Here is a 19528-nt window from a genome sequence, read left to right as displayed (position 1 = left end):
TCATTTATATCACAACTGTACTCGGCCTTCAGTATTATTAGGTAGCATGGAATATATTCAGTGATGGTATGAAAGTTATTTCCAATAGGGCTTATGAAGAACAGCTGAGCAAGTACGACCTCCTGACCTCAAAGTGTTTGTTTACTGGGAACTATACTCCAGTTCTCTACATTTAATCTGTCTTGGACCAAGCTGACATTCCCCTACTAGATTTATTGTATCTCTAGAGACTATTACAAACACAACATTGTCACTGTTTATCTAATAGGATGATAATAGGATTATGTTTGTCTAGTGATAATGGTACATTTATTTTCATTTTTTAATAGTAACAAATTGAAGTTTGATTTCATGTTTAGTGAAGTTAACCACTTACTAGGGAAAAAAAAGACATTCAAAAAGTACTTTTCTTTCAAACAAATCAGTAATGGAAAATACTTCGTATTCCATCTTATTTGTAAATCAAAGCATTGGGTTGTGTACATGAGTAGACAGGCTATGTCAGTTTTACAAAATTATAATAATGACAAAATCTGACAAAGAAAACTGGGTTTCCTATATTAACAACTCTGGATTTTGGAAGCTTGTTATTATGTTTTTTCTTGTGCATCTCTTCCTAGAATTTACCACCTATCAAAAGGCAGGCACAACAGACCAAATTTGCATTTCAATTATACTTCATTATAATCAAGATGAACAGAGTAAATTCATTTCTTATTACTGCTGGTAGCTCTTAAGACAACAAAAATCATATTATTTTAAAAATTCAGTAGGGAAGTGCATTAATATATAACAGAAATGTAAGCCAAAATTAATAATAAACAAACTGTTCCATATATATGCATTTTCTGTGGTGAAATTATTGGGCTAGACTTAAAACAAAGGTGCAATATGTATTTAAAAGTCTTAAATGTTACATAGAGTGAAATTATTTTAAATTTTCAGTAGAGTTGAAGTGTAGAAAAAAATTGGTTCTTTTATGTTGATTTATGTTACTTTAGTAACAGTGTCACTTTATCAAAAGTTAATTAATTGTTCTCATGATCTGCAGTGGGTTATGCTCTGGGTACAACTTCTTCTAGAAAGCCAGTAGTGTGGAATGCACCTTTTTCCTTCAGGGACTTTATGTTGTTTCCTCTAAAATCAGGAACAAACTCTTAAGAATAGAGTTGATATTGACTTCCCACTGGGTGAAGTCAAGACTTTGCTCAGGAGCATGCCATATAAAGACAATCTTTCTCAAGCAATGTGGTTTCCTACACTTTGGTGTAGGAAAACCCAAGGACTTGAGTTAGTGCCAGGTTTCCTCTTTCTATATCATAAGCAGGTTAGCTCAGGATTTTATCAGACTAATGTGAAGCTGATGCTTTTAACCTGATACAGATATGTTGGTTGGAAAAACCCTAATTTTTCTGTGTTTTATGTGCATGCATCTTTTCCTGGAAAAAAAAATTACCTAATCCTTACTCAGACTCCTTAGGTTTGAGATCAATGTACCATGTAACTTTTCCACATTGCTTTTCCCAGTTGCCCTACTATGTTCACTTTCTTTTGCTACATCAGTACCCAATAACTGGCAGAAGGGCATTGACTGTTTTGTGCAATTCCCACACAGATCAGTATGTTCTATATTTAGTGCATTGCAGGTAGAATTAAAATCACCATGACTGATACCAAATATTTATCATACGTAGCAATATTTCTTTTGGATTTTGTTTCCTTCTTCAGCTGCTTTTACAGAACCTGCTCATCTAAATCTGAAGCAAAGTCATAATCCTCTTTGCATTTCTGTCATGTGAAAGAAGCTTGTGAAAGAAGCTTGTAAAAGAAGTTATTTATTAAACACTGCTAGATTCTAAATCCATCAGAAATACTAAACATATCTTTCAGTTAAAACACAAAATGAAATCAATCCGAAATTGCTATGGGATGTTCTACTGGTAACTTACACTTTAAATTTTTTGGGTGAGTTCTCCAGTTCTTCTGTCAGTTTCTTGTGTCTATTCATGGTATGACATATATGCAGTCACCCACGTAAAACATCTTACTTATTTGTACAAGACAGTAGTGCTTGAAATTGCTCATAATCAGAACTGCAACACATTCCATTTAGCAATATTGTTTAAGAAGACTAGTTCTTTGAGTGAAATCTTTTCAAGGACTTTGGAAAATCCACACTATGTTCCATGAAATTCAGCTAGATAAAGTATCTCTATTACATCCTCCTTGTGTGAGAATTTGAACAGGACAATTTAATTCTTCTAGGAAATAGATACTTGAATCTTTTCAGCCAGGTCTCTAGGAAATTCAGTCAGCACAGTCTAGCCTAAACATCCTAATGGGATTTATCAGAGCTAAAAAGAGGACAAAAACTCTTGTGCTTAGTTGACCTTGGTATCAATTAGTGCAAAAAAGTATGTATTGCTACCCTGTGGTAGCCTGCCCATTGTAACATTCGCCTGATGTCCCAGTGAAATGCAGCTGCTTTCCAAACTACAGTACAAATGCTTCTGACAAAAACAGACAGTACATCTTCATACCAAAACAAAGTTTCTATGTTCTCCCAGGGCACTTCATTCCCACAGAAGCCTGGAGTTTGTGTCCCCTTAGGTATACTCAACATTCCAAACTTTGCACATATTTAGCTCAAGGTTGATTACAAAAATTCATATTACTGCAGGACATATCATATGATTCGGCAAGAAATAAAGTAGGTCCAGTTACACAAGAGCATTTTTCCTGTAGGCAAAAATAACCACTTACGTTGTTGCTTATGCATTCCACCCAGTTCGTTATCTAGCAAAATGTGCACAGCTAAGAAATGAATGCTGCCCTGAGAGTCTCAACACAAATATTTACAAATGTGAAGAATGTTATATTATGTTGGACCCAAGGTCCCTCTAGCCTAGTAGTCTGTCTCCAGAAATGACCAGTCAGAGAGGAAATACTTCGGGATATTTCTCTAGAATGCTTTCCCAGCTCCAACTATTTGCAGCTCAGGCCTTCCTGCGCAGCTACACTGTGCTTTGATTGCATTTTCAAATATTATAGCAGCTCTCTGATGCAGAGATATATAAATAAATATATCTATAAATAATAAAGTATAGATAAATAATTGCAACAAATACAAGATGAAAGGTGGAATGTAACACTGAAGGAGGAATGGAGGAAGGAGGAATGGAACACTGTAGGTTTGGCTACCAAGTCATTTTGATTCAAGTTTCAAATGTACTGTTGCATCCACTATAGTTTCTTTTGGCTACACTAAATAGTGTTAACACTGAATTTAAATATCACTCTGCAATGAGCGTCCCATTTTACAAGCATTCTATGCTTGTAACTCTTGCTAAATTCAGTGGAAATTTAGTTATTAGCCCAGACTATAAAACTTGATGTCCTGGAAAGGATATCTCCCAAAAATAATGGAAAACAAAAAAAGCCAAACCAAAGCAAACCAAACCCCCCAAAAGAACCCACGACAAAACAAAAAACAAAACAAAACAAAAAACCAACCAACCAAACAAACAAAAAAAAAAAACCAAACCCAAAACTCTAAGCAAATGTGATTATTTCATGCCAATGAAGTTAAAGTCAGGGGCAGACTCTAAAGTGAATCTAGATACCCTTAGCATATTTTGGCACAGTGTATATATTTCCCTTTGCTTTCAGTGGTTCCTTATTATTATACCTTATCATTAAGGGAAAAAAGAATCTTAAATGTAAGAAAATGAAAACTGACAAAAAATACTATAAACATTCTGTGTTCTTAGGGTTGTGGGTTTTTCTAATTCTTTGTTTTGTCCTTTTATATTGAGACTTTTAAAGAAAAATAAGATGGCTGTATTTTCAACACTAAGAATGAAAGGAGTAACCTTCTTTACATTTTTTCTGTTTATTTACATGTTTGATTACATTTCTTTACATGTCCTGTAACTTAGTGGGCACCATGTACCAACACTTAGAAAACTACCTACTTATTAATGTAGAAGGGCAGCTGCTTTCTGTATTACAAATGCTCTGACAAGTTCTCATGTTTTAATATCCATGTTCCAATACCACAAATCATGATGTACACCTAAGATATACACATAATTCTTGCCGGCTAAGAAAATGAATCTCAGTCACTTAAACACAAAGATCTAAATTTACTATGTCACTAAGCATTTTTTGGGTACTATATAAGTAAATATACACATTTTTTGATGGTCTAAAACTGGGAAACTCATTAGTCTTCCCATGAGTAATAATTTGGTTTTACATTACCAACATCCAGTAGTTTAGGAGCTCATTTAAGCCTGACCCATTCAGTCCATCCAGAGTGAGGACTGAGTGTGCCACTGCAAGCATTTGTTGAGCAGACAGTAGAACACATGACTGAAAGGCTGTAGGTTAACAACACTTCTATCTGCATGCCTGAGAGGGCCATAAACTGTAATGCAAGGGTGGGAATAAACAGTGAGGATTTTTTTTTAAAATCCTGCTCATTTCACACGTCCAGTGTAGGAAGCTGTCAGAAGCCTGACTGGATTGAGTGGGAAGATCTCCAGGTATACCTACATTTGAGTAGCAAGAATGACTTATAGGGGTTTGGCAGCTAAAAAATCAGTTCTTAATATCTATATTGTTTTTATAAAGCATCATAAGATCTGCCAATGAAAATAGACATATACCAGCTACATATTTACTATTTGTCTTTGTCACATACAATTTTTGTCCTGTTCTTTTTTATGTGTTGTACATACCAAACTCTACCTCTGCTAAAGCAACAAGTAGGCTAGGAAGTTTTCTTCAGAAAATAGTTCCAACCATAATCAGTATGATATTTTCAGATCCCATTTCATGCCTCCGCCATAAGGTTGGCATTACTGCTTTTAAGATACAATACACCATTGATGAAACAAAACTTTAAAGCCAATTAAACATTGCCAATCTCTCTACCACTGGCAAAGCCACACTTGTTAAGAGTTTGTCTTTGTGGCATGTTTGCAGTGTAATCACTGATTTCTGGAAACTTTTCTGGCAGTTAAAAATATCCAGTGAATTAATTTTTGTAGGCAATTTTATACTTGACTTATGTTACTTGAAAACATTTTAGTTTGAAAAGTAGAGGTTGTATGCACTCAAATGAGGTATTTATCTCCATTTTTAACAAAAGGGGAAAATAACAATTTGTAGAACCAAGCTATACAAATAACAGTTTATTTGCATTTTAACTAGTTAATTTCAGAAGTCATCACATACAAATTTTTATGAAACCCACTACTGTGTATGAGTAAGGAGACCATGCTGTTTTGTTTGAAAAATAACCAGCAATTATGTGCTGGGTTTTAATGTAAGTAAAAGCTTTCATGGCCATTTGCTTAAACCAAATAAGTTTTTAAGTTAACAAAGCTTTTTTCCTTCATTTTGTGTGGGAAAAATGTAATTAGGTAGGCAAAGAGACAAACACACAAACCAAAATTAACTAGCAAGACTTAGCGAGATAAGCTTCTACAAAGGCAAAGTTACTTTTAACAGAAGGAACTTACTGTACTATATGCCTACTAAAAGTTCAAACATCTCTAGAGGGCATTTTGGAGAAAATAAAAAACACTAAAACTCTATTTCATTTTCTCCCTTCTGAAAATGCTCTGCAGTATGGTAGCCCTGCACCATCTAGTCCTGCAAGTGCTTCCTTCTCATACCGGCTACCTTAGTGGTACTAAACTACTAATAGCAGTTCTATAAGCGTTCATAATGTAAGCAGAGATTCCATTTAATCTAATCTCAAGGAATTTTATCTGTCTGCAAAAGTAAATTCCATACAAAAGCAATGTAAAAGGTATAGTATTATAGTGGTCATGTCTGTAACAAGCCTTTATACACAAGTGTGTTGGCAAAGTAATACAAGGGTGAGTCTACTACATTTTTATGAATAGGACTATCCTTTTTCCACTTTCTCCTACTTTTTTCTGGGAGTAATTATAGTGTATTTTTATTATGTTGGTACTAAGTTTATTCTCCTCATTTACCTTTGAAACAAAGAATGCATTATTTATACCTACATGAACAAAACCACCTTAGACATGAGAAAGGTGTAGAGAAAGATGCAACTATAGAGGTAAAGCTGCATCTTGTAATAAGAGTTAAAAATCAGAATTCATGGACCACAATGAGTACAGCATTAGATTCTTTGCACATTCCTCTACATTTAACTCCTCTCCCTCCCACCCCCTCCCTCCAAAAAACCCCCAAAACTGAAATTACTTTTCTAACTCAGTTCAAACTTGATAGGAGTCTAGACCAAATTGGTAAAGGGGCAATAACTCTGAAAATGTAAGGTGGTGAAGAAGCAGGCTGGAATGCAAAAAAACCCCATGTTTTCTAAGTACTGTGTGATTACATGTAAAAATCAGGTTTCAAAGACTTCCAAAGACCTTATTTGGACCATACCTCAGTACAAAATTCTGCCAGTTTAGCTTCTCAATGAGGAGTCACACCTCTTCTCATCACAAAAAAAAAAAAAATTCGACTACATGATGGTAGTCAACCTCTTCCCCACTAAGGAGAAGGGTAGCTCCATAGCTTTATTCACTTGGCAGCCTTCAAATGGCCCAGTGAAAGAGATGAGTGAGCTTACAAAAATATTGGTGTAATTGAGTCTGTGGAGCTCCCAATGTTTTGCAAAGTGTTGTCAAGTGGAAGAGTTTCTGTGTTTGTGTCTCTTTCCATTGTTTTAATACAGAGACTTTTCTTTTTTTTCTCACATCATGTTCTGTCTCAGTGTTCAGCTGAGAGGCAATGAGAGAAAGAAGCAACTGGGTGAAGGTATGAGGTTAGCCTACTGAGTGGTAGCACTCTCACATGTCACAGTAAAGCTACTATATGACCACAGCCACCTTCACTGCCCACAAAATTAATTTATGTTGAGCTAGGTTGATTTAACTATAGTTAACTGTATTGTTTTATACAGGTAAGTATAAATATATATATATTATGGTAGCAGAGCTGAGTTCTCCTAATATTTAGCCTATTCTTTCTGTGCTAACGTATAATTGAGTGAAGACATGTTGTGGTGAGACCTGAGATCTGTGCCTCATGACTACACTCCCAGAAGTCTGTAAATGATACTACATAACAGCTACAAAAAAAGCTCTGACCTAACAAGAGTAACCTAATGACTGATGGAGTACCCAGCATCCTGACACAAGCATGCCAAGTTTTTCTGTCAGGAAAATTAACAATTTTGTTCCAAAGAGATGAACGTGGCAGTTGCAGGACTGGAGCTGAAGCTTTGCTCTGAGAAGGCAGCACTCGCCTGCCTCCAGCCTGCCCTCCGTCAGAGCGTGTTGTGCTTTCTCACACGCCCGCCTGAAGCTCTCCCAGAGTGGCCAGCGGGGTCTCCAGATGCTGGGCTGCAAGTGAGCGGCCCAGCTCTTGCAAATTTTATTGATGTTGATAAACTCTGTTAGGCCTTTGGGAGATGCGCTCTGGGCACAATTGTACTGGGTTTGTGTGGCACAATTTTGGCAGTGGGTGGGCACTACAGGGCTGGCTTCTGTGAATAGATGCCCCTGCAGCCCATGGTGACCCTGGTGGGACAAGCTGTCCCCCTGCAGCTCATGGTGGTCCACAGTGGAGCAGAGATCCACCTGCAGCTCATGGAGAACCCCACGCTGGAGCGAGTGGATGTGCCCAGAGAAGTTTGTGACCCCACGGGAAGTCTGTGCTGGAATGGGTTTGCTGGCAGGATCTACCCCACAGGGAGACCACGCTGGAACAGTCTGTTCCAGAGGGACTGCACCTCATGGATGGGATCCTACACTGGAGCACTTTGTGAAGATCTGCAGCCCGGGAGAAGGACTTGTACTGGAGAAGACCAGGGAGGAATGTCTCCCATGGGAGGAACCCCACGCTGCAGCAAGGAAAAAATGTGAGTTCTCCCCCGGAGGAGGCAGAAGCGGCAGAGACAACGTGGGGAGGAAGTGAGTGCACACTCTTCCCCAAACCACTGTGTCGCTGAGGGAGGAGGAGGTAGAAAAATCGGAGTGAAGTTGAGCCCGGGAGGAAGGAAGGGGTGGGGACGAAGTGTTTTAAGACTTACTTTTTATTTCTCATTATCCTACTTTAATGTCATTGATAACAAATTAAATTAATTTCCCCAAGTTGAGCCTGTTTTGCCCAGGACAGTAACAGGTGAGTACACTCCCCTCATCCTTATCTCGACCTAGGAGCCTCTCGTTGTATTTTCTCCCCACTGTCCAGCTGAGGAGGGGCAGCGATGGAGCGGCTTTGGGGGGCGCTTGTCACCCAGCCGGGTAAAGCCCACACAACGACGAAGTCATAGAATCACAGAATGGTTTGGGTTGGAAGGGGACCTTGAGGATCATCTAATTCCAACCCTCAATAAGCGCCAACTCTTATTTGCCACCTGGCTCGACAAAACAGTGCAAGGCGGCTTTTTCCGTCGCCCCGAGGGTGCCGTCTCGCAGCACAAGCTGCCTCCGCCAAAACGCCGGCGCTCCGTTCCTCTCTCGCTTCAGCCCAGCCTCCTCCCCCGGCAGCAAAGCAGGAAGACGAAACGGCAGCGGGCAGGCACAGGCAAGCAGAGCTGGAAAGAAACGCCATCCCGGGAGCCGCGGGCAGCGGGGTACAATGTCCCACCGCCCCAATGAGGTGCTCCAGCGCCGGCCCGGCCCCCGCCCCGCCCCGCGCTCCGGCCCCATCCGTCACGGGGCGGTGGGCGGGGCCAGCCTCCCGCAGGGAGGACGCCGCGCACTCCCATTGGCTGTGCCCGGCCGAGCGCCGTCCGTGGTTGGCTGCGGCGGCTGCCGCTCGCGGCGCGCGGGCGGTGGCGGCGGGCGGCGGCGGGCCGGAGGTCACTCGGCGCGGGGGCGCAGCATGGCCGCAGCAGTGGTGCGCAGGGGACCTGCGGGCTGGTGGCGCTGGCACCGGCGGGTGATGGGTAAGGACCTACCCCTTTCCTCGGCTCCAGTGGCCCCGCTCTGCCGGCCGGGCGGAGAAAGGCCGGGCCTCTCCCGGGGCGCGCAGCTGCCGCGCTGCCCTTGGCGGCCGCGGGCCCTCCGAGCCCGGTGCAGCTCCGGAGCCGCCTCCCTGTGCGGCATGCCCAGTGGCGGACCCCCCGGGCGGTCACGGCTGGCGTGGCGCGCTACCGCTGCCGCCGTATTCGGGGCTCCACCGGAGCTTCGGAGCGGCTTGCCTTAATAAATGTTTTCACTCATTTGCTTAAAATAGCGTGCTTGAAAATCATCAGAGCCCACAAAAGCCTCCTGTGGCAGCAGTGACATGTCTGCGGTACCTGTTTACCTAGGTTTGGGCTGTTCAGCTCTCTCGGTCACTGCATCCGATTATTTTCTTTAAATCAAAGGTAGATCCAGCGGCACTTGCTCCAGTGTCGGCTCTGCAAGCACTGGTGCTCACCTGTGGTTGGTTCATGGGCAGTGGAAGGAGCGAGCACTGCAGATGTCCTGTTGGTACAAGCAAAGGTAGAATGTATTTGTAGAACTGGACCTAGACATTTTCCCTTTCCAGAGTCCTGAAAAATCACACAGCTGTTCCTAAGTAATTTAATTGCTGAAGTAAATTATTAGTGATCTTTTCAGTGTCATTTTGATTGCAGTCTGTTTGTCACGTATAGTCACTCTGTGGTTAGGCTCCCAACACATAGGTGAAGGTTTTTGTCTAGCAAAGTAGAAGAAATATGGTATACGGTTCTAAAATCTTGACACTTAAGGAAGTGTTTCGGGAATTACTAAATTACTTTTAAGTAGGTAACTTTAAAAACTTTGTAGCCCCCCTTTAAACCACACTTAAACTAATGAATGAAAAATGTTTGACAATTTTGACGTTATCTTGCAGTGCTGTTTTTGCTCCACTGTCTCTTTTCCACTAATGTGTTTTTTTTTTTTTTTTTGTAGTTGTGGTTCTGATGTTGTGATAAGTAACAGCTCAGGTGCAGCAAGCATGTTGGCCTCATGCTGGTAAAGTTAAATACAGGGGACCTGTTTATGTGTTTAGTACCTTTTGTGATACCATAATTGAAAGGATTTTTGAACTTTCTTGTGCATGGTAACTGTCAGGTATTTCTGTAAGAGCTTTGAAATCCACTGTCATGGTCAATTTCCAAATGACCATGTTTAATCTAGGACACATGGTGGGGATCTTGTTTCTTGGTGGTGAGCATAGGTGTAAAAAGCAAAGCAACACTGGTCCTTAAAGTTGAAAAATATAGTTAGCCTTTACCTGAAGATTTAAGCAAGAAACTGTAACTAAGCCTAAGGAGAAATTGCGACTCTCCCAAGAAGCTTCCATAGAAGAGAATTTCACCCACAGCATTTAAGCTCTGGCTTAGTCAGTAGTGACTGTGCTGAAAGTATTCTTGACTGAGAAATGTTTATGGGATGAAGGTCTAAGCATTAAGCCTTCTTAACTGCTAAGCTCTATTGCTTAGTTATATGTCGCAGCTTCCCCATCTCTAATGCGTTTACTAAGTTTGCCATTCTTTTCTTTAGTCTGACAGTTAGTGATTTTAGTCTGAGTAGTGATTTCATCATCTGTCCTGAGTGAAATGCCATCCTGGTGAAGGAATTCTGCCAGCTCTGAGAGCTGTCCAACACCACAGCTTGGTTAGCAAGCTGGCTGTCTTCCTTCTCTTACTGAATGCTCCTTGGTTACTCGGTCAGTTGCTCTTTGCAGCTGGCGCAGACCATGATGGTTTGTTTTTTCTGTATGTTTATACTAGAGATTGTTAAATTGTCTAGGAGGAAAATAAAGAGCAGAGGGCAGATTTTGGAGGAGTTTCTTGGATGTGTATGTTTGTATATTAGTCAGCTGGACAGAGACTAAGTAGTCTTGTGTTCTGCAGCTGGCAGACACTGACAAAGGTGCTTCATAGAGAGAGTTTATATGATCTTTCTAAAAAATATATTTTTGATGGTTATGGAGAAATCCCTCCTGGGGACTGCTGGGGGGGAAGTGAAGACGAGGTTAATGAATTATGGTGGCTGAGAAAAGATTTTCTAGTGAATGGAGATTCATCAGCTGAGGGAGCTGTCCATCAAAGAAGACAGTACCATGCCAGAGAACAAAAATGTCCTTACAAGTAGTTTTGTTGGAGTGGAGAGGACCCATTCACTTAATAGTTAAATAGTACTTTTCCTGGCTTAACAGTACTTTTGCTGATGCAGTAGCTCTGCTTGAATTGTTGAATGACTCTATGCTCTGGTGCAGATTAAGCAAGGATTATGACAGAAGACCTGCTGCTCAGAAGTCCAGCACATTACTTAGTTAAGGGATCGAGTGTACACTTGATAATTCTTTTTACATGAAAAGTACTTACTATATGGTTTTCTCTGTAATGTATTAGCAAACATTTAATGAAGTATAGATACAGATAAGAAATATTATGTATAAGAAGACTCTGAGTGTTACAAGATAGCCTCTCCAGATTTGATCAGTAGACCGTACAGAGGCAAGAAAAAGCAAGTGAGATGTTTTCAATGTAAAACTGGCCAAATTTAGAGTATTGTAATCATCTTAAATTATTATTTTGGCAGAATGCACTTCTCCAAATCATTGCATAACCTTTAAAAGTCAGTGACCACGGAGCAATTTAAATTCCACTGGCAAAACTTCTAGGAACAGAAGGATTCTACCTATGTACAGTTGGCCTTTCTAACTTCTATATTTCTTCATCTAGTTCCCTCCCAGGATCTAGTTTCAATAGGGGTTTTATAAATTGCATACAGAAGTCCACAAAACACAGAAGCTCATGCCGATCCTTTCTTTCAAAGTAGGAAGGAGAAAAGAGACGATGTCTTCTATTGTTCTTGTACCAGAACTTGAGATACTAAATCAGTAGGAAAATCTTTCATTTAGTGGCTCATATTGAATTGTCATCGTGTTTCCTTCTCCTTGTCAAGTGACTTCATGTGTATTTTCTCATAAAGCCCCAAGCAAAACCAGCAACTTCAGTAGCTGAGCTTACTCTGAGCATCTTCCCATGATCCTGTTAAATCTCACATATTGGAAAAGAGGATCCAGAGAGATCAAGATCATTAATATTCACTGATCCAGAGAGATCAAGATATTAATATGAACTGCAACCACTCTGTTTAGGAAGCTCTTACAGGACGGGGCTGTGTGGACACCCTTGTGCCATTTGGTGAATATTGTTAAAAATAAATTTTATAAAGCCAATAATTAAGTAATATAGTTGAAATTATATTTTGGGAGTTACTTGTTTCTCAGTCCTGTTCTTGGCCAGTTAGACTCAAAGTACAAGCACACTGGATTTTTTCCAGGTCTGCTGTCTGTGGTTCTACCCAGCTATTAGTCCCTTTTTGTTTAATTACAAAGAGATGGCCTCAGTTCTGCATATTATAGTGTTTGTGCAGTCAAGTATTTGCAGTGAAATCAGGGCAGCACTGGAGCTGGAATTCAGTATAGCTGTAGCTGGTTTTGCTCACAGTTAGCTTGATATACAGATTAATCTGTATTGCTGGTTTTGTTCCCAGGGAAGGAGAATTAGTTGCACATGGTATCAGTGATTATTTTAAAAGTCAATTCTGTTGCTCCTCTTCTGATGTTCTGCCCTCTCTTAGAAGTTAAGTATGGACTGGGCACTTCTCCAGCTGTGTGATTGCCGCAGGTTACTGTTGATTTTATGGTCAAAGTAAAATGGGTTCAATACCACAGGGACAGTTTCAGCAAATGCTTATACAATTGATGGGATTAGTTAGTGTACGTGATGTGGGTTTGCAGAATATCAGTCCTTAGATGTTTGAATTACACAGTTATTTCAAAACTGAGTTTGTGCTACATATCAGATACTAAAAAGTGCCAACATATGCAAGCTGGACATCACATTCTGTGAAATCACCTGTGGAAGTTCATCTAATGGGAAAACATGAATGTTCTTGTCTTTTAAAACATCCTCTTTTTGGCAAATCCCTACTGTCTTAAGTAGTCATTTAAAACATGCCATGCATCTAAATATAGTTGGTTCAAATTTAATTTGAAATCATCTCTATTAGATCTGTGAACTAATTTAATAAGTCTTCTAAACCAGTTTTCCTCTGTTTGAGTACCTGGAGATCTGAAGGTTTTTCAAAACTGTTAATCAAATTATTTAATTTTGAAGCATCTTATATAATACTGGACTGTGAAAAGTTAAACCAAAATAGAGTCACAAACTGACTCAGGATTTGAACTTCTCTACTTCTCTAACAGTCCCAATTCCCATGGATTTGAATATGTTTTAGCACATAACAGAAAGTGGTCTCTGATTCATGAACTGAGACCAAAAAATCTACAGGGACAAACAAGAGGAGAAATAATAGAATACGATGACACAAAACTTAATAGTACTGGACAGCAAGTTGTCTTGTATCACAGCCTAACTTTTGCCATGCCTTTTTGGGGATACTGCAAAATGACAATTTTTAAGGAAAGCTTTATAGTTGAAGAATGTGTTCATTTCATGGATATTTACCTTGTGAAGAGCTGCCTTAGAGGCACAATATAAGTGCATGTTGGCAATAGGCACATCACTGCAGTATTACCAGCTGAAGTCTTAATATTAAGATGTGGTGACAGTCATGAGAAGTCATCAAAGCAAAGCAGTCTTATGTAACATTGTAGAGAAAAGGCAGGCAGGTTGCAGAGAAGGAGTGAAAGTAGCACGGGCAAAATGTCCTTCTCAATTCCTGGCATGAAGATCAAGGCAAAATTATGTCTGTTGAGGCAGGTGACCAGGCTCTGAAGCAGCTGAGATCTCAGATGTGATGGATGAATCAGTGAGATTTAAGCAGATCATGGATGGGTTTTTTAGGCCTGTCATGTGAGTGACAGACATCACTGCTGATGTCAGCACTGATAGCAGAAAAAGGTATCAAGAAAGTTTTCTGAAGATGTTTAGTTTGAGGTGATAGTTAAATGTCCGTGAGATAGTGTGAGAAAAGATCAGGATAAAAGTGAGGAGCCTACAAGAATAAGCCTAGGTATGGTGGTCAGAATTATTCTTCTGATGAGGTTACTTGGAATTCACAGAAACAAAGAAAATGGAGGTTTGGAAGGAAGGCTTCCAAAAGCCTTAAATCTTTAAAGTTAGCTTAGGTTGCTCATGGTGTTCTAAGGTTACTAGAAGGATGGAGGTTCCACAGCTTCTCTGCATTGCCTGTTACAGTGCAGAACCTTTTTTCCACATCAGGGATGTTTTTCTTATTTCCAGCCAGAATTTTCCTTCCTGCAGCTTTTGGCCATTGCCCCAGGTCCCACTGGAGTGCCCAACTGTAAAGAGTTCAGCTTCATTTGCTCTGTAACTCTTCTTTCGTCCCACTCCATAGGTAGTAGAAGACCACAATCTTTGCTTATCCCAAGCTCAGTAAAGACAGTTCTCTTAGCCTCTGCTCATAGGCCATGTATTCCTGCTCCTTGGTCATATTTATTACTTGATGTTTGCTTGGCTGTCTGCAGTTTGATCACCTCTCTTGTGTATTTGCTGTATAGAAGAATGACTGGGTTTTTGACCTCCTGCGTCTACTCTTGCTGATGCAGTGCAGAATGTCATTAACCTTTTGCTGCAAGGATGCACTACTGTCTCATGCTCAACTTCCAGTTGATGGGAATCCACAGGTTCTGCAGAGCTGTCAGCTGTCTAGCCAGTCAGCAGCCTGTAATGACATCCCCTGCCCCGAGTACAGGACATAAATTTGTCTTGTTGAACTGCTTGAGGCCTATTTCTCCAGTCCTTCTGAATAGTAGCCTTGCCTTGCCATTTTTCAGACAGTCCCCCCAATTTGATGTCACACAGGATGTTTCTGAGGGTGCTTATCTTTAATCATCAGTCTCTTGTGAAACTTTTAAACAGCTTCAGTATTCACCGTGAGGAACATCATGTGTAACTCGACTGTTGCTAGTCTTTGAACTACTGATCACTGTTATTTGAGCCCAACACCCAGACAGTATTTCTTCCTTCAGGCAGTTTTGCAGTCCCATCCAGTCCATACTTTCCTCATTTGGCTACTGGGATACGAGAGGAGGCTGTTCTGAAAGCTTTACTGAAGTCAAGGTAAATAAGATCTACTGGTATTAAGGGCTAGAGAAAGAAAGATGCTTAAAACCAGGGCTTGAAGCTCCTCAGGAAGTGGAAAGCTTTGGGCTAACTAAAGGAGCAATTTTAGATTAGTGCAAATGAGGGACTGGGGAAGACTGACTCATAGAAATAATGATAAGACTTTGAGATGATTGTTATGGCTGATGAGGCTGGTTTAGGCTTCTTGTTCATTTGTTCCCTGGATTTGACATGTAGCACTTCTTAAAAAAGCAATGGGCTCTTTTCCTGACTTATCTCAGTTTTCACTAAGCATTTTCCCAGCACAGATTTATTTTAAATTGTGCTATTTCTCTAGCTATGTAATTGCTGCAGGCATCTGTGGAAACTGTCTCAGACCAAAGTTCTCTCAACAAACCTGATTTATTAAACGTGGCACTTCCAAACAGTGCTGCAGATGAAAGAGCATGACCATTGCTGGCTAAGAAGGAGCTTAAAGTCAGAAAGACTTTAAAATGATTAATCAAGTGTTATTGGCCTAGAGAGGATTCTTTGCTAAGTATTGAGACCTCTTAGAGTCTTGATCCAGCTTAGGCACATTTTCTGTATGTGTACTTCAGAGCTACAGTATTTCTGTAGTTAGTTAGCTTTGTTTCTGTCTGCTTAGTTGACACATACTTTAGTGTTTATTCTGCATAACTTTTTCCTTTGTCGTAAAGGAGAAAGTATTTTATGTAATTGGCAAAGAAATCTAGTCATTGTCAAATTGTGTTGCCTTTGGATTTGGAGTGTTTAGAGTGATGAGATAGTGATTACAGTAGATGAATGCCTGCAATGCTGCTCCTATCCAGAATCTGATGCTCATTAACTTCTGAGAAAAGATAACTGACTGGAACTGTAGTGTTTTCCACAGGTTGTAGGTTAGGCTTTATAGTTCTGTCTTGGTAGTATGGTAAATAGAATACAGAGGTTGTTCCTGTAAAGACTTCATTTTTTTTTTTTTTTATACTATATTTTATTCTAATATTCAGTATTTAAACTGTGGTTGCATGGCTTAAAGGATTTGCCATGATTTACTATGGAGATTTTCACCTTTAGGTTAGTGGCTTGTGTCTGATTGCAGGATCAGAAGAATCTGTGAAGGGCTGCATGAAGTTAAGTGGCAGCCTCTGTCCGTTTCTAGAGAACATGTGCTGCATCCCATGGCTGCAAGCAAAGTTGCAAATAAAGAGTCTGTAAAATATATATAAAATTGGACTTTGCATATCCAATTTAGAATTTAGACACATAATAAAACACAGACAATCCTGCATATTTTAAGTCTGCATTTGAGCTCTTCTTGGATCTTAGTTTTAAGTACTGTATTTTTTTGAAACACCCACATTTTCCTAATTACAATAATTTTCTTTGATATGTAGAAAAATCATTGTGGGATGGTATTTGTGGCCCAATGTGTGCTATAATTTAAAGTTTAAATTATGTAAAATAGGATTCACACTTGCACTGTTTTTAAGCATAAAGCTGTTAAAATAATTGAAAACAGATTACATGGTAGCTTTTAGTATGTCATAGTTGTACATTAGTCTAAAATACAAATATATTGATGTTTATTGTTTTGGAATCAGTGTGTTCTAGGACTATGGCTTCCAAAACCCCAGTTGGATTCATTGGGCTGGGTAACATGGGAAATCCAATGGCAAAAAACCTGGTAAAACATGGATATCCAGTTATTGTGTATGATGTCTTCCCAGAAGCTTGCAAAGAATTTCAAGATTTGAGTGCTCAGGTATAGTAACAAACTTCCTTATTTCAGCAATAATTGTGTGTGTTGAATGGTTCCTGCATGCAATGCAACTAAATAATCTGGGGTTTTTCCTTGGTTAAATCACAATCAGAACTAAAACAGCACAATGAATACAATCTGAATCTGTGAAGTTTCGGTTAGAGCAAAGGTATGATTCTATGCCAAGTTATTTTCCTGCTGTTAACCAGAATTGCTACGTTGTCAGAATTTTCTAGCTGTCTTTTTTTCCCCCTCTTTTTATGAGAGTAGGTTGATGGCCTGTTCTATCACCTCCCGCTTTCTCCTGCTTCCTTCTCCCCCAGGTCTAGGTAGCCAGTGGGCTGCTTTTCATCTGGTTCCTGCTTTGACCTTTTCGGGTTAAATGACCCTAGTTAAAAATTCCTGCTGGCATAGCTGTAAGGGTTATAGGGACATATGAGCTTTCCTGCTGCTTCAAGGTGTAGTCCTCAGGGGCAGGGGGAAAATCTAATTATTTAAGTGCTTATTCTCTTGGAGGCTAGGATATGCTGAGAGAAGAGGAAAAAGGAGGGAAGGAAATTGATTATATTAGGGAGCTTTACCTTCCTGCAATATACCCTGCAAAATCTTGGCCCAGTTCCAGCCAGTCCTATTACTTTTCTTAATCTCTTAATACCTTCAGAACCCATTCTCTCAGGTCGTTGTGTCATTTCTATGTGTCTGTAACATGTTTGAATGGTTTTGACATACTTCAAAGCACAATTTAGACAGTTGTGGTCAGATGGATACCTGCTTAAAACACAGAAAAGAGGAGTGCAGTGCAAAAATAAACCTGTCATGTAACAACGTAGAGGATAGAAGGGTATTTTGCAGCAGTGGCAAGGAAATTATAGGTATGTCTAGATAGAGAAACTGTGTGCCTTGAAAGTCTTAACTGTTGAAGCTAATTGCAGCTGTTTTAAATAATGAGACATCCAGATTCCTAAAAGATAAAATGATACCACACATCTGTTAGGAATTAATTGCAGCCACCCTTGAATAATTACAGAATCTTGGCCTTAGGTGGGAAAGTAAGCTTTTCACCTCTTTTCCTAGCTTCTGTTCCTATTTTGTTAAAGCAGCCAAGACCCTCAGGCATGAACCAAACCTGTCTTGAGTAAGACTGGGCAAATGGAAGAGGCTGTTCAAAACAGTTCAAAAACTGTTGGTTGTATTTTTAATTCGTGTCCTGCAGTGGGATCTCTTTCCTGTGGCTGCCCACGTTGATAGCTTTTTGCCTTTGTAATAGAATCCTCGGCATTCACTGCAAGACATAACATGTGATAATAAAGGTGAACTGTAATGCCTTTAAAAATAAAGTCCAAGGAATGTTTTAAGATCATAAATCACTGAGAGAATACATGGGTAGGCTTAAATACAAATAAAACACACTTAAAAGAAAATATGTGAACATAACTTCCTCTTCTTGATCTATAGGTGTAAATCCTACTCCAGTACTTTTTTCAGGAGTTGAAAACTTGTGGGTCCATGGGGCCTTGTAGAAACTGCTGTAGAAGGAACATTGGGCTCTAAGGGCTGCTTTCTCTTTGGTCTGGCTGTAAGGGTAAAACCATCAGGAGTGTTACAGAGGTGAAATGACCCCAAGAGATGGTAAACTTAGTCAAATGTCCATTGTTTAAGGCCAGTGCTGCTACCAAGGTGTATGGCAGATGCGGGATGCTTGACCATAAGTCTGCACAATCTGCAACTCCGCTTTCTTTAGCCACTGAAGTAAAAAACTGGGATGTGGTACATGTCAGAGAGTGGCCACCCTGCTGCTAAAGGTGAATAGTAAGAGGAAAACTGGCTGAGCACGAGCAGGTGGAACTGCTTGGGGTGAAACATGGAGAAAGTTGGAAGGCTCACACAGTGGAGTAACTGTGTGTCACACTTCAGTTTACAGGTCTTTGTTTCAAAATCATATCACAGATTTAGAACATTGAGAATGTTACTGGAGTCGCCTGATGTATAAAACATCATAAAAATAGAGCATTCTTTAGTGTACAGTAAGAATGGCATTTCAGGCAAACAATAATGAATTGACCTTCTGTAAAAATAAGTTAAACAAAATTAGGAAGCAATTTGGAACAAATACAAGCAGATGCACATATTGAAGGGCAGTACCAACAACTAGCAGAAAAGTCTCTCCTATCCAGCTGCATACTGCAAAAGTTTGCTTGAACTAAACAAGTATCAGAACATGTACAGGCCTTGGTGGGCTGCTACTCTGAGCTAGAATAGTCTATGTTGGTAATAAACAATTAGTTTTGGTCTGTTTTTTGAAGTTATGCACATATTCTTAATGATTTCAAATGCTTAATGTTTTATAATAGCTTCCAAATCATTCAGCTTTGTTTTTGAGACAGAAAGTCCCAAATAAAATGAAGGTTTTATATGCTGCTTATTGAACCAGGGAGGTAGATTTTTTTCAGGCAGTATTATTCATATTTGTTAACAGTACCAAAAGGCCAAGAGTGTCTATTCTCACTTTTAATTCCCACTTTGTTTTGCTACTTACTTCAAGATAGCAGAAAGTTTTTCCTTTGTATGGTTGTAGAAGTACTGTCCCAGTCTGTGTACATTTTTTATCTAATTTTCTTCATGTAAAAGCCATCTTAGTATTTTGAAATACATGGAAGGAATAAATTAATTTCTGTTTAGATAACTACTGTACT

The 19528-nt window shown here is 39.8% G+C and overlaps 1 protein-coding gene across 3 annotated transcripts in view; it reads left to right on the top strand.

Annotated features, from left to right (window-relative positions):
* Positions 1–8857: 8857 nt before the first annotated feature.
* Positions 8858–19528, top strand: part of HIBADH (3-hydroxyisobutyrate dehydrogenase) — an 86219-nt gene continuing 75548 nt past the window's right edge. Inside the window, exons 1-3 of one of the 3 annotated variants that reach the window (XM_053970384.1) lie at positions 8910–8944; positions 9918–9980; positions 16678–16838. In XM_053970384.1, the coding sequence (XP_053826359.1) occupies positions 16692–16838 (147 nt within the window). In that variant the 5' untranslated portion in view covers positions 8910–8944; positions 9918–9980; positions 16678–16691. Of the gene's footprint in view, positions 8945–9917; positions 9981–14997; positions 15071–16677; positions 16839–19528 lie in introns of those variants that run through there. The other 2 variants (XM_053970366.1, XM_053970374.1) reach the window with 2 other exon arrangements.

This window comes from Vidua macroura, chromosome 1 (assembly GCF_024509145.1).
Source record: "Vidua macroura isolate BioBank_ID:100142 chromosome 1, ASM2450914v1, whole genome shotgun sequence".
NCBI classification, from domain to species: domain Eukaryota; kingdom Metazoa; phylum Chordata; class Aves; order Passeriformes; family Viduidae; genus Vidua; species Vidua macroura.
The sequence above is the reverse complement of the archived record's forward strand: the minus strand, read 5'-3'. Positions and strand labels throughout refer to the sequence as shown.